Raw genomic sequence first — 14,409 nt, 5'->3', positions numbered from 1 at the left:
TATTGTTATGGTGTTTTCAGTCTCAAAATTATGGCCATTTGCCATCAACGTACATGTGTCCCCGATATGCACCGTTCAATCGAATTGATGCTCAGGACTACCAGGATCCCGACCTAGCTGACTCGTTGAGTCGGCTTCTCCTTAGGTCAACTCGAAGGGCGGTACTTGTCGGTCCTCTTGTTAAAGATGACTCACTGTGAATCCACTCGATCAATTATTCGACACCTCGTTGGGTCGACTCGAAAGGCGTTACTTCTCGACACCCCCGTTACAACCCAAAAGACAACTTCAACCTCGAACCCTCCTCCCACTGACAACGTGTCGACGCTACATTAAATACTTGGTGGGGCGCCGTCGTTTCTCCATCCACCACACTATATATGACACATTCGACCACGCGTTCATGCGCCGCCTATCTATCTCATTAATGCTCGAATGACATAGCCTATCCCGACCGCTCTACGACCGACACTTGTAAAGTCGATAATGACTCAGCCGCTAGCTTAAGCTCGGTCAAAAAGAGTAGACTACCCCTCTTGCATGGCTATGAAAAGGAAAACTATTCCAAATACAAAGGTAAGCAATTTTCTCATTCTCCATTCCGCCGCACTTTTCATATTCTCACTCGAGCACATAGTTGACTTGATCGTCGGAGGAACAACGGGGGAACCAGTCTCCGTCCTCTTACAAATTGTTACACGTGCAGGAACAACACAACTCCAAATCAGATACTCGGAAAGTGAGCGGCCCCCATATCAACCCAATCCCTATTACCTTTTCTAAAAACTGGGGCATGCCGGGCCCGAGTCCAGCTTCACCATCTCAGCCTCGACCCGGACCCGGAGCTTGGCCGACCTAGCTTTTCCGAGCCTTATCTGGGCCCGAATCCCATTTGGACATCCTTATTGGCCAGTTGATCCCAATTCCTCAACAATTGCGTACAAACACCAAGTCCCATATGTTAACAAGTATTTTAGTCCTAAATATTGAAAAAGATATCGACTTTTCTTGAGATTTTGGTATTCTATTGTTAATAAGTAATTTAGTAGTTAATGTCAGAAAACCTTCTGCCTTCATGGCCAAGCCAGCAACAAAAAACAAGGTAGAAGAGGCCAAATATGAACAAGTATTTTAGCCCTAAATGTTGCAAAACATATGGAAGACTTCTTAGAGAATTTTGGTCTTTGATTATTAATTAGTAACTTAGTAGGCAATGCAATAACCTTTTGCCTTAATGGCCAAGCTAGCAAATAAACAAGGTACAAGAGACAAAATAAATCTCTAAAAAAACAAAACATCACAAGTTTAAAATGGAAACGCATACTTGCAAAAAATTAAACACATAATTAAATAAGACCAAGAGGTAACAATCAGCAAAGTAAGCCATTTCTCAGGGGGAAAACAAAAAAGAAGAAAATAAAGTTTAATTAGGGTGATCTCTATATTTAATATTTGCATATGAAAATAAATCCCTTTTACTAGTTGATTAATTTCTATTACATTTGATTTGTGCTGAAAACAAACTATTTTTTGCTTTATATAAATATTTCCTTAATTGGAAAATAAATGAGACTATTCGATCCTTTCATTTCACGAATACATTAAGCATAAAGAAATCATGGTTAATAGATTATCTTGAGATATTTCGTCACAATAACACATCATATATTTTCCCATCTGCAACATAAATTAGTTTCCTACTCCTTGCATGCATCTAATTTATGTTTATCTTTAAATTAGACATATTTGCTAAAAGTTACCTAAAGATTTTATTTTCCCCAAATGGCAAGGTGTAGGATCCATGGCAACAAAAAAATTAAAGACCAGGGGTCAGGACCGCACATTCGGAAAAGAAAGAGAGAAAGAAAGAATCGGATCCCTTAAAGCAACCCAACCCAAAACCCGCTATAAAAACAATCCTCAGCCCCCCGCCCTCATCAACAAAAAGGAAACTAGCGATAGAAATCACCTCAGCATCTAAAATCCCACGATCCAGAAAAAAAGAAAACCGCAGCATCGAGCTCCTGGCAATGGCGGCGGTTTCAGCATGGGCCAAACCTGGAAGCCTGGCCCTCGAATCGAGCACAAGAAAAATCCGCCCCGCCACGTCAGCCTATACAAGGCTACTCATCCTCACGACTCTCACCAGTCCTTCCTCCGCCTTCCCCTCCCTCTCCGCCGCCGCCGTCACCAAGATACCCAAGAAGAAGAAGAAGCAAACCCTAACCCTAGCTGAGTTCAACGCGGGAACCACCAAGTTCCAGCCTTCCTACAAAACCCTAGTACCGGTCGAGCTCCTCTCGCTTCCAACTGGTCCGCGAGAGAGATCTGAGGAGGAATTGCAGCGTCCTCGCGGGTTTGGGTACTTCAATGGTGGCGGGGGGCGCGGGGGCTCGTCTAGGGTTTCGGATGAGAACCCCGAGAAGGACTCATCGGGAACCGAGGCGAATTCCACCCCTTCTCGTGTGATGAGGTCGACGATTGGGTCGATGAGAATCTTGCGGCGGATTTTCGAGAGGAGGATTAGTATAGTAAAGAAGGGTTCTTTGAATTCACAGTCCAGAGTGATGAATCAGATAGCTGGATCTCGAAGAAGGGGACTGCGCCTCCGGTGAGCAGCGAGAGGAGGGAAATGAGAGGTTTTGATTTGTTTAATAGAGAGGGGATGAATGGAAATAGGGTGGATTCTGATAGTTGGGGGAAGAATAGGGAAGATAATGGTGGAAGCGGGAGGCCGAGGCTCGTGCTTCAGCCGAGAACTCTGCCGGTGGTTAATGGGTGTAATGGGGAGGAGAAGAAGGAGATAGAGTCAAAGAGGGAGGAGAGGAAGGAGATAGACACAAAGATTAAAGGGGCGAATCCTTTTGGAGAGGCGAGGCCGAGGGAGGAGGTTTTGAAGGAGAAGGGGAAGGATTGGAAGGAAATTGATGAGAAACTTGAGGCTGTGAAACTTCGGGAAGGGGGAAATCCTGCTGGAAGAAAAGGGTTTGAGGTGGGGAACGGGTTGAAGGAGGATCGAACTGAGAGGGCTTGGAGGACGCCAGAAGCCAGTGATGAGACCCCACCAACAAGGTTTGAATTTTGATTCTTGAAATATTGTTTTTTAGAGAATATATTTTCTTGATTTTGTTTTGGGGGTGTTTTTCTGTCTATTGATTTGTTAAAAGAGAGTACGGAGTGTTTTGACTTCCGGTTTGTTTGCTCGTGTCATAAACCTTCAGGTGATGCTGCTAATATCCAAATATGTGCAGCGTTTTCCTTCTTTTTTCTGCTTTTACAGTGTTGTTGCCTTCTTTTCCCTAATCCACCACATTTCTTATGTTTTTAAGTGTTTTGATATGTTAGAGATGTATATGCTATTTTGGGTTAACTTTCTCCTGTTTCAAGCTGAGTGTCATGTGAAAGTTTATTCAATTTTAAGTTTGTAATTTAACTAGTGCTACTTTTGCTATCACGTATGATACATTCTATTTGTAGTAATCATGTTTATGGTTGCCCTAAACTCTTCTTTTCAAGTTGTTTGAATGCCAATAGGAGAAACCATTGCTATGGTAAAAGCTTCAATAACAAACACCTTCGAATAAATTGGAGGACTATGACAAAATCCTCTCTAATTGACCGTTTGTGGAGGATTGGGAGGGATTGATGATGTTAAAGGTCTGCATGACTAAGAATAGGCGACAAACAAGAGAAAAATCCATGACCTCAACCGCCTTTATTCAGATGGAGAATAATTAGATGAATAGAAAATCTGAAAATTGAGACTTAAAAGAGAACACTTCCTCTAAAAGGTAATAAGTCGAACAAACTTCATAGTCCATATAATTGGATTATGGGCTGTAGGATGACAATTGATGAAGCTATGTCATGTGAACAACTATCAGGCATGGTGCTTCTGTTTCTTGGGTTTCTATTAGAAAATTTCCAGGGTTCTATGTTATTTCTATGTTGATGCATCCAATATCTTCACAGCTAAGGGTACTATAAGCTTCAAGATCAACTTCATATTGATAGTTTTGAGTGGATTCTCTGACTTTTTATGTAACATATATGGTGGCCTCTTTTGTGCAAATCATTTATCATAGGCATTATACGTATGTTCTTTTATTTTGAGAGTTTGCTGCATCCATATGCTGTATGTTGTTTGAGTTCGTTCTTCTTAGGTAACTATTAGCTTGTAGAATCGACCCCCACATGCCACCCTTGCACTTAAATATTTGGCAATAATATTACTTCTTCCATGTGTCCAAGTCTCTTTCCTAGTGGTCTCAAGATGTGTAATTGTATTCTTGAACCTTATGGAACTAAAGAAGTCAGCATTATGCATATGTGAGGAGATATGCAGGTCTTTTTAAACCTTCATGTGTCCTGGGGAGATCCTAGAGATCTTTAGGATTTTCATGGGAGCATTGCATGTGCCTAAACTGGGAATTTAGCCCTGTGGAAAATTCGGAGGTCTAAAGCCGGTTCAACTTTATCATATGGATAATAGCAACATGTTGCGTCCTGTGTCTGGGTGCTCTTTCTTGGGTTACAGAAAAATGCTTGAAATATTGCATCCTTTAGTCTTCAATAAAAGTTGGAAATTGATAAATAGCTGGTGCTTAGCTATATGTAATCTAAAGGCTGAAAGGATTGTCATCCTAACTGCTTAAGGTGCACTCCGAGTGACCTTTTTAATTCCCAATAAGAAAGAAAACAGTTGAATTTTATGACACTTCGAGTCAAAATGAATACCAAATTAAAAATTCTCACTCCATTGCAAATAAAACTGCAATATCTTTCCAGCATGTCATGTTTTTTTTAGTATGAAGTGGAATTGTGGAAAAATTAGTAATTGAAATTATAAGGATTTCATATTAAATTTTCAGTTGATTTAGCATATTTCGGGAATTGCTTCTAGATCAAAAAACAATAGAGAATTACATATTTAACTTAGTTGAAAAGAGCTAAATGTGTTTATTTTCTTCTTTGATGTCTGTCTTTATTAGTTTATTACAGTCCAAGGAACATGCGGAAAAGTGTATAAGGCCTCTAGTTTAGTGTCAGTTGGGGTTTGATTACAGATTGATTTTCGTTTTTTTAGAAAAGATTTCTGATGGTCACTATAGCTTTGTAATTTTCTTTTCAGACATTAAATGATCCTTTTCTTCTACATCTCTTTTTGTGAAGGTGCTGCCCCTATGTTCCAATTTTTCATTTTCTTTACCATCCATATGTTTAAATTTTCATGTTCCAGATGATCATGCTATTTTTGGCAATTTTCTTAGTTTTTTAAATGTGCATTTCTATGTGAAATGTATCAGTTTTATTCTAGTAGCTTGTCTATGCTTACCAGTATGTAATTATTTTTCCTATGATATATGACGTATTCTACTTTTCTATCATATATATATATATATACATATATATAAGTATTATTATTCATGGTTGTGTCATTCTTATTGTTTCTGATTCCATATTATTTGATATGCTGGTAGCAACAATTTTAGTGGTTGTAAAAGCCTCTCTGAGCAACCCTCTTGGAGGAATGAAAGGACTGACTAATGATTAAAGGACTGCACGATAAACAAGAGATAAATATGGAAAAAGTTGTGACCATCACCCGAGTCATCTCAACTCGTTGGGATGGTGATTAGATGGATACAAATGACAACCGTCGAGGCTTAGAAGAGTGAAAGATAATTTCTTTATTTGCCTACTTTCCCCTAAAATTTAGCGCTAGAAAGATAAATAATTGAAACTTTAGAAATCTTGCTGTAAGTAATAAATCAATTTGGCATACTGACAAATTTGCTTCCAGAAACTCAATTTATCCAACTAAGCCCATTTTTTGAATCATTGTTGATTTATCTACACTTCAGTTTTTGTTTGATTATGAATCAATGATTAATGGATTCATTGTAATCTATGTTACTTGGGTACTTGTAATCTGATGCTGTACCCGACCCGTACCCGTACCCGTACCCTTAGCCGTACCCAAACTCCTTGGACACTCCTTGCATATATGCATATATTTATTTGGGCATGTCCTCAATTATACAAAATACATGTTTTAGTTTAAAACACTAGTCATATTTTTTTTTGACATATATCCTATACCTTTACATCCACTTCTTGAATCTCATTGGACATAGGTCAAGTTGCGAATTGTGATTTTGAAGGGTCGTTTGGATGTGTAGTTCAAAAAAATGGTATTCCAATTTATAATCCACATAATAAAAGAAACATAAAAATGTTATAGGAATTTTAATTCTCATCCTTGTTCTCATATAAATTATTAGTTCCAATATATAATATATGTGTATATAAACATGTATATAGCAGTGTCCCCGTACCCTACCTTTTACAAATTTACCGTGCCCTATACCGGTACTTGTACCAATGCAGCATAGATTATAATCAATTTCTATGTTTAGTGCAGCTTTTTAAGTTTTTTTTTCCTTTCAAATATTAAATGCAAGTTCTCTTTTATATCTCTTTATGGGAAACTGCTGCCCTTCTGTTGTTACGCTAATTGTAGATGCTTCTCTCTTATGTCAATTTACTTGCTTTTCTGCTGTTATTACTCTAGAGACAATTCTACTCGCTTCTGCTGTATAAGAGCATCCATGAATTTATGTAGCTTGTATCAGATACATGAGCACAAAGGTAAGTAAGCAAAGCACAGATATGAGTGTTGGTTGGTCCTGTTGATCTGTCTGTATACAGACCTAACATAAATTCACTTTGGACCTATAATTTAGACCAATATGAGAAAAATGATTAAGCTGGGTCAGGGTCAGTTTGATTTTTGTCCATTTTAGAGTCTAGTCGTTCATTTTTTAACCATTTTTTTTCCTGATCTTCCTTGTCCGGTCGTGTTTTGTCATGCTAGAGCAATAAATAACACTATCAGCAAACATTTTCACCTCCAACTGAAGTTTACTCAAGCATATCCATGTCTATTTTTCTTGAGTATTCGATGATTGATTTTTTTATGCTTGTCCTAATAATATCAGTTTTTTTATTCAAGAAGCTGAAATTATTCTTCTCCTAAAAAAAGTTACACTATCCACTTACCTTTTCTGAGGAATAAAGTATACGTGTATATTCGTCTCATTTGTAATGAACTTTTTTTAATCCCAGTCTTTAAGTTTCTCAGTTTTGAATCTTCAAATTGAATTGTTATATTTGTCTAAGCTATGATGTTTGTTTGGTCAAATGTGTAGTTGTTGCAGCAAGCCTCATCCATTTGTTACATCCCCCGCGTAGTTGCTAGTGCATGTGATCTTGCCATGGATATTATTGTTTATAGAGCCATGTAAACTTAGGTTCAGCTAATCTGTAATTAATAATTCACTCTCTTAGATAAGTAGGTAATGAGGATGGACACGTTATGCCATTGTGATATTCGCTGATGATATAATTGATGTTTGTATATGACCTTATGTTGTATATATCCAGTTGACATTGCTTTAAGATTTTCAATTGGACCAATAACTATCAGCATTTTTTAGGAGATTGTTGGTAACTTTATTTGTTCACCCATTTAATGGTGAAATCCTTTACATACATGCAGCCATGCAGCACTTGTGTAGTACTCTATTGCTTGTTGTAGTGTGTATTAGGTGGCGTACGACTCAACACCATTGCATGTAATTCATTTGTTTCATCATATGATTATGCATGTCATAGTATTACAGTTGAAACCTATATGCATGATTCTATTTACTTGCACATTGCAATGTTTTGATGAAGACTGTTATCTAAATAAAATTATGTATCACTCTCAACAATGAATTTTGTAGAAGCTTTTTCTTAAGCAGTATGCATGTTCTAACTGCTGGTTACAATTTGTACTCACAGGGTTGAATCTGTGGAGGAGCAATTGCCTGAAAACTGAGATCCCTACAAATGACAGACGAACAATGAGCCTCAGTGAAAGCAATTCAAGCAAATGATGGAAGATTCTATTAATTATGGTTTTGATTACTCCAATGTCAATTTTGTGCTGGTGTTCTCACAGGATATCTGTGGTTTACTTATTGAGTTAGTTTTGTTAGATTAATTTCATAATTTGTAGACATAACAAAAGCAACTTGCACTTTTTTCCCCATGTGTTTTGACATTTTGTTCCGTCATTTTGTACTACAACATTTTTTTAATTTCTGTGATAATTATTTGGAACAAATTTGTGCTGATAATATTTCTCAAATATTGTTTAATTTAAATGTAATTTTATCAACATTATCAGTTTGCATAAAATTATCCGGTTTGTTGTTCCTTGGTTTCTCATCGAATTTGTTAGTCGGCAGTTCTATGTATGCTTGGCTTGGATGACGCTGGAATTTGTTACCTGGAGATTGCAGTTTGATGCCGATGTGCATTGAGTTATGCAGGGATCAACTCAAGAACTGAAACGGGTTGTAAGCGATGTCTTGCAATTTGTTGAAAGAATTGATTTTTACCATCACTGCGAGTTATTTGAGGTTTGCCTGAGAGATATATTGAAGCCTAGAATTGCTTGAGATGCTACTTAATGCCTTCGCAGTTAGCCGGTCACAAATTCATTCATACTCGAAAGACATTCTAGGAAACTGTGTCATTCTAGTGATCCAACTGTGGCAATCTCAACAAACTAGAGAGAAACTTTGTGCATGAGAAAGATGAAGATATTAGAATTGTTGTAGATAGCAAAGCGTAAGAAGAGCCCCGCTACAAATGAGGCAGCCACTTCAAACGGCCTGCGTGTAACTTAAAAAGTAGAAAGGGCCAGCAGAAACACATGCCTCGGCATTAATAACACAAATTATTTGGTAGGAAGATGAGAGTAATTCCCTTGCTCTAGCAATTCCTGCTCATAAATGCTCCCAACTGTCACCGTCAGAACAAGAACAATGTAAAGTCATTCAACTGCAGAGATCCTTTACAGTTGTTTAGACCAATTCAACTCCAATGAACTTGTTTTCCCCCAACCTTCACATGTAAAGTTGTAACATTGTACATACCAACTTATACCAGCTGATAACTATCGTTGCGGCTGCCTTTTAGCCCAAATAATGAAGCCAAGATCTTTGGTGAAGAAAAAACTTTAGATACAACTGAAAATTTTCCCATGCTAATAGTTACGATGGTATGCTACAGTTTTTATGATAGTGGTCGTGCTTCACATTTTAGCCAGAGAGCGTGTTCTGCTCCGCTCTTGGCTTCATCCGCATCTTGAATGTGATCGAATACGGAGAAAACTTATCATCTTTCCTCTTAAAAAGACCCTCTATTGTCTATAATTTTCTTTAATTCGTGGAATTAAAATACTAGGAGGGAGGGAGTTAAAAACAAGTCCGTAGATACTAATAAGACTTCGTTAAATCCTTCATGAAGATTTCCTCCATATCCCATCACATTCTGATGTAAATACCCACCCAGAGAAGGATGATAGTGATTTTGCATCAATACGTGGAATTGTCTTACGTTGCCTTCTGCTTTGACAATGCTATATGCAGCTATACGAAACTAAACGGTAGGGAAAATTATTCAGTGATCAGTATCCACTAGATTGTATGATAATCTTTGGACTAGTACACTAATTAATTTTCAAATTAACTATCTAGTAGAAATAAAACACCAAATAGGAGAGGGGAGCCGATCCTAGCCCGACTGTCGACAGTTCAGGATCCCATGAAGTATGGACACAAGATCTCAATTTTCAAACCTTCTGATGAGCTCCTCATCCCTTTACGCTGAGACAGTAAATAATAAATAGGGGCAGTTGGGCAGCGCACAAACTCCTCATTTACTGCTGCTGCCTATTTTCTTATATCTCCCCCTTCATTCCCACATTATTCCTACCTCCAACCCTCCTCTCTTTCTCCATTTATTTTTTTTAATACCTCCCAAACTCATAAAATCTCCCAGAGAGCTCAGTTCACAGCATTGGCACTCTCAATTTCAAATGGATCGTTCCAAGGGTTCCTTGCTTGCGGGAGCAACTATACTAATGCTATCACTAATAGCAACCGTGTCGAAAGTAGATGCCGACGCCATGGTGACTGGTATTGTCTTCTGTGATCAGTGCAAAGTTGGGGAGCGCAGCATTTTCGACTACCCACTCTACGGTACTGCTCTCTGCATCAACATCTAGCATACTGAGATGGAACTTGTATTGCTTGGTATTCAAATTCATATGTGCATCAGAGTTGAATGTGATTTCCTTATCAAATTTAAACCTGTAATGCTTGGTATTCAAATTTATATGTGCATTAGAGTTAAGTGTGATTTCCTTATCAAATTTAATCTTGTTATGCCTGGTATTCAAATTTTTATATGTGCATCAGAGTTAAATGTGATTTCCTTATCAAATTTATTCTCGTTAACCCGAATCTGTTCATCATCTAGAGAAGTTATTGGCCTGAACCTGGGGTTTATTGATAGTAAAGAATAACTGATCTCTGCTAAGATGAGAATAAACTGGAAATTTTGGTGAGTGAGACTTTCTGGTTTTATGTGGCAAATGATCAAGTCATAACTCCGGAATTAACCATGAAATGATCATAATGTTCGTCTGGAAAAGTTGGATGATTTTCAGCTGGTTCTCAAAATTCTACCAAGCTCCTCTCTCATCCCCAGTTTTCCTAGCTAAATTTTTTGACCTTACTTTAAGTTTTCCTAGCTAAAAATTTTGGCATTACCTAGCAAAGTACTGACATTAGTCACATGGATGGTTAAAGATTCATGAGATGATGCCCCGTGATTAATGCAGGAGCAAGGGTGGCTGTTGCTTGCATGGGTGCAAACGGGGCGATGGCAGCGTACAAAGAGGACACCACAAATTGGATGGGGGGCTACGCAATGCGGTTCCCAGGGAGCTCTGACCTCAGCCGATGCTACGCTCGGGTTATTAGGGGCCCATCAGGGTGCGGGTCAGCAGCAGGCCCGGCCCAAGGCCTCAATCTCATGTTCAGCATGTTAGGCATGCAAATGTATGCCGTAGAGCCACTCCTCTCTCAGCCCCAGCAACCAATGCCATTCTGTCCAAGATCATCTCCACCCTCTCCGGCTCGTGCAGCAATTCCTCCTCCCTCTCAATCTTTGCCTCCTCCGGCCCCACCAGTGGTCCCGGTACCGCCACCATCGCCGCCGCGAGCGGATTCACGTCCTCCCCGGGTTCCGTTCTTGGAGGCCTCAGCCTGCTCATATGAGTATGTTTCTATCTCTTCTCACTTTTAATTGATTGTTTGTGTTTTTAGGTTAGAAATGGGAAATGCGTGATATTTTCTGTTTTAGCGCTTGCGTTAGCTCAGTTGGATGTGATGGGCCGTGCTATATGTTTAAATTTGAAAAATTCTTTAAGGACCCAAAATATGGGACCAATAAGGGGGACAAGTGAGGTGTCCTCCTACTATTGGATAATGAGTTGGCCATTATTAATGATGACCAACTCATTATCTAATAGGAGGGGGACACTTCGCTTGTCCCATTTATTGGTCCTATATTTTGGGTCCTTGTAGCAAAACTCGTTCAAATTTAGGGGAGGTGGCAGGTGCCTCAGCGGCTAGCGAAAAAAAGTTTAAAGGGTACAGTTATAAATACTTGTTTCCTATTTATTCGGGTTATGCAGTGAAATCGTCTTGTTGCTGGGTGTTAGGCTGTTGAGGGCATGAATTGGTTCAGGGTTAAGCCCATTAATCAAAGAATTGAAATAAACTTTAGTTAAACTACTAAAGGCAATAAGATTTTAGCATGAAAATAAGTTAACCATCTAGGAGTAGAAACCAAATGCACGAATCTTACCGAATTGTTTCGGCTTGTTCTTTTCTATCTCAAGCCCATACGAGAAATTCGATGTATATGGCGCACTGTAAACATTTTTTTTTTCTTAATAGCAAATTTAAGGATGGAAAGCAATGTAATATGTTCTTGAGATTTCATATTCAATGTTTTCAAGATCTCAGATAAAAATAACGCCTTCCACCATACTGGACGCATTCCGCACATTCTTACTAGTCCTGCCCTAAAATCCAGGAAAATTCTCTGCAAATGATCTCATGACTCGGACATTCCGATTGCTCTTTTATTAACCTACATAAATCAAAAAGCTAGGGTCCCAAAATTCTGGAAGGAGCACTAATAAAGGTGCACTCATTACTCAAAACAACAAAAGGATTGCATGTGATACCTTTTTATTCATAGTTCGCCGTATGTCTAGTTGCATAGAAATATTAGGGAGCTGTTCTCACCCAAATATAGCACAAACAATACCATGATTCTCTTCCTTCTAGAGTTAATGGTTACGAAGTTTGGTGGGTGGCAACATAGGTCAAACAAGCCACTTAGGATAACGCATAAATTTAAGCAGTAGAAGAAAATAAGGCTAGGGCAGAAACTAGCCTCAAACGAGTAATTCCACCCAAAATGAAAGGAGAAAAATAATAACAATTCAAGAAAGCAATCTGTTTTTTTAAGTCAGGATTTACAAGTCAGATCCTTGTGCGCAATATCCAGAACTTCTGGAATTTACGAGCGAGTTTTTCTCTATTAAGATAGAAGTTCAGTAACACTGTTCACCGTGCGTGCATATGTGTGTGCATTAGCTTGTATCTTCATACGTGCATATGCCTGTTCATGTGTGTGTTTTCACAAGTCTATAGGTTCCATCCATATGTTATCTATGTCTATCTTCAAATTTGTGCAATCCTGTATGCATGCAACATATGTTTTAGCGTGTACAAAGTAGAAACCTGTGACTTGGGAAACTGAGAGGAATTTTCTCTTCTATATTGTGAGAATGTAACTATTTTCAGGTATAGACATATTTTCAGGTGAAGAAATATTTTCAGGTATAGAGGGTGTAGAAATATTTCTGACCATCAGCTATAGAAATATTTAGTCCCTCAATAACTGTGTCACTGATGAATACCTTTTGGCCTCTCCCGAAAAAAATTCCTTATAACAATTTTATTCCCCAACAAAAGTTATTTTAATCCTTTCTCAACATTATCATGTAAAATATCTTCTTCTTTAGCCTCCATTGCACGAATACTTTGATAAGCGAGATGCATCCATATTCGGTATGTATTTTTTCATACTTTGGTACTTGATGAACATTTGTTGAGTACTTTTGTCATATATCTAGGATCTATGACGTATATCAATATGTCAAAGATCTATTAGAGATACATGCAGGTTTAAGTAATCAAACTTCTAGTGAATGGATGTAGGTTAAAGATTTCACCTACCTTCCTGACATCGAAATCTTATATATTACCCGATTATTGTATACCACTATAACATTATCCGTGTTATATATACATTAATCATCACACTTAATTTCTACATCCATTATATATGGATACCCTGAATTTCAACATTCATGGTATCAGCGTACCTAGTTGTATACATATGTTGAGTCGTTAAAGGCTCTCTACATGAGGTTTGATGGCAGTTTTTGTGATTGGAGTGCACACTGAATTCAACACCGTTAATAGTTAGATAAACCAAGGGCTGCGCCAAAAACCCTATAAGAAGCTGCTCCGTAGATATTTACATGTAACAAGGCATACATGCTACATGACCTTATCGACTACTAACTATCCCTACAACTTTTTGATTGCTAGTAAGTGGATGATGCCGGAGTTCAAGTGCTACTGGAAGGTGGTGGGTCCAGACACCAAGGTTGCCGTAGCTTTCGGTCCTGTTGCAGCTGGGAAGTATGGCACAGACATGAGTTTGATGGAGGGACTGCATGGGCGGGGAGACACCTACCGCACGCTCCTTCGAGAAGCAACCACCTCCCTTCTCAACTCCTACAACAGCATTCGGTTCCCCTACCCAACAGTCAGTGTTATTTACCGTATGAACTGGGCTCTGCTAGGCTCTCCTCAGCAGGCACTAATGCAGGCTCTAAGGTTCAAAAGGGCAAATACCGGCGTTTCTGGGCAGACCACCTGCAAATTTATCCCTTGTTCTTGAGGAAAACCTTTTCCTATCTCGGCATTTGCACTTAGTATTCTTGATTCTGGTCACTGATATTGAATTGGCATTGTTACTTCGATACACCACACTCCTTTCTGCTGCATTATACTATTTTCCTTATAAGAATTATTTCTTGTGATACCCAGATGTTAAAAAGTATTGGCAAAAGTGTTATCATTATGTTGTACGGAGAATTATAAATTTCCTTCCTATCCAATTTCATGTATTGTTCTCTTTTATAGTTTTATGATTATTTGATATTAGAACCTTCTGTCTATTTTATCGTCTCTGCTAATACTGTCACTGTTTGTAAAAGAATCAACGGGTGATTCACCAAATCAAGCTAGTGCCAACCTGTAAATCAAACAAGGCAATGATCATGATTGTCAACCTTCCATTCCTAGACATTTTCCATTCAAAGATCAATTACATGTCTTCCTTATTTACATTGCTAGG

At 38.5% G+C, this 14,409-nt stretch overlaps 2 protein-coding genes across 2 annotated transcripts; both read left to right on the top strand.

Annotated features, from left to right (window-relative positions):
• Nucleotides 2,543-8,183, top strand: LOC109836871 (eukaryotic translation initiation factor 4B3-like). The gene is made up of 2 exons (XM_020404910.1): nucleotides 2,543-3,072; nucleotides 7,849-8,183. Exons 1-2 carry the CDS (start codon nucleotides 2,633-2,635, stop codon nucleotides 7,883-7,885), a joined length of 477 nt encoding a protein of 158 aa, XP_020260499.1. The 5' UTR covers nucleotides 2,543-2,632; the 3' UTR covers nucleotides 7,886-8,183.
• Nucleotides 9,823-14,194, top strand: LOC109836870 (protodermal factor 1). Its single transcript, XM_020404909.1, has 3 exons — nucleotides 9,823-10,097; nucleotides 10,742-11,180; nucleotides 13,596-14,194. The coding sequence occupies exons 1-3, from the start codon at nucleotides 9,935-9,937 to the stop codon at nucleotides 13,948-13,950; spliced, it is 957 nt and encodes a 318-aa protein (XP_020260498.1). The 5' UTR covers nucleotides 9,823-9,934; the 3' UTR covers nucleotides 13,951-14,194.

The sequence above is a fragment of the Asparagus officinalis genome, chromosome 4 (assembly GCF_001876935.1).
Source record: "Asparagus officinalis chromosome 4, Aspof.V1, whole genome shotgun sequence".
Classification (NCBI taxonomy): domain Eukaryota; kingdom Viridiplantae; phylum Streptophyta; class Magnoliopsida; order Asparagales; family Asparagaceae; genus Asparagus; species Asparagus officinalis.
The sequence above is the reverse complement of the archived record's forward strand: the minus strand, read 5'-3'. Positions and strand labels throughout refer to the sequence as shown.

Excerpts from the sequence above, each read along its gene's own strand:
- LOC109836870 (XM_020404909.1), top strand. The coding sequence starts at position 9,935 with ATGGATCGTTCCAAGGGTTCCTTGCTTGCGGGAGCAACTATACTAATG. Across the intron at positions 10,098-10,741 it reads TTTCGACTACCCACTCTACG|GAGCAAGGGTGGCTGTTGCT; the intron begins GTACTGCTCTCT and ends TGATTAATGCAG. Across the intron at positions 11,181-13,595 it reads GCCTCAGCCTGCTCATATGA|TAAGTGGATGATGCCGGAGT; the intron begins GTATGTTTCTAT and ends TTTGATTGCTAG.
- LOC109836871 (XM_020404910.1), top strand. The coding sequence starts at position 2,633 with ATGAGAGGTTTTGATTTGTTTAATAGAGAGGGGATGAATGGAAATAGG. Across the intron at positions 3,073-7,848 it reads GATGAGACCCCACCAACAAG|GGTTGAATCTGTGGAGGAGC; the intron begins GTTTGAATTTTG and ends TTGTACTCACAG.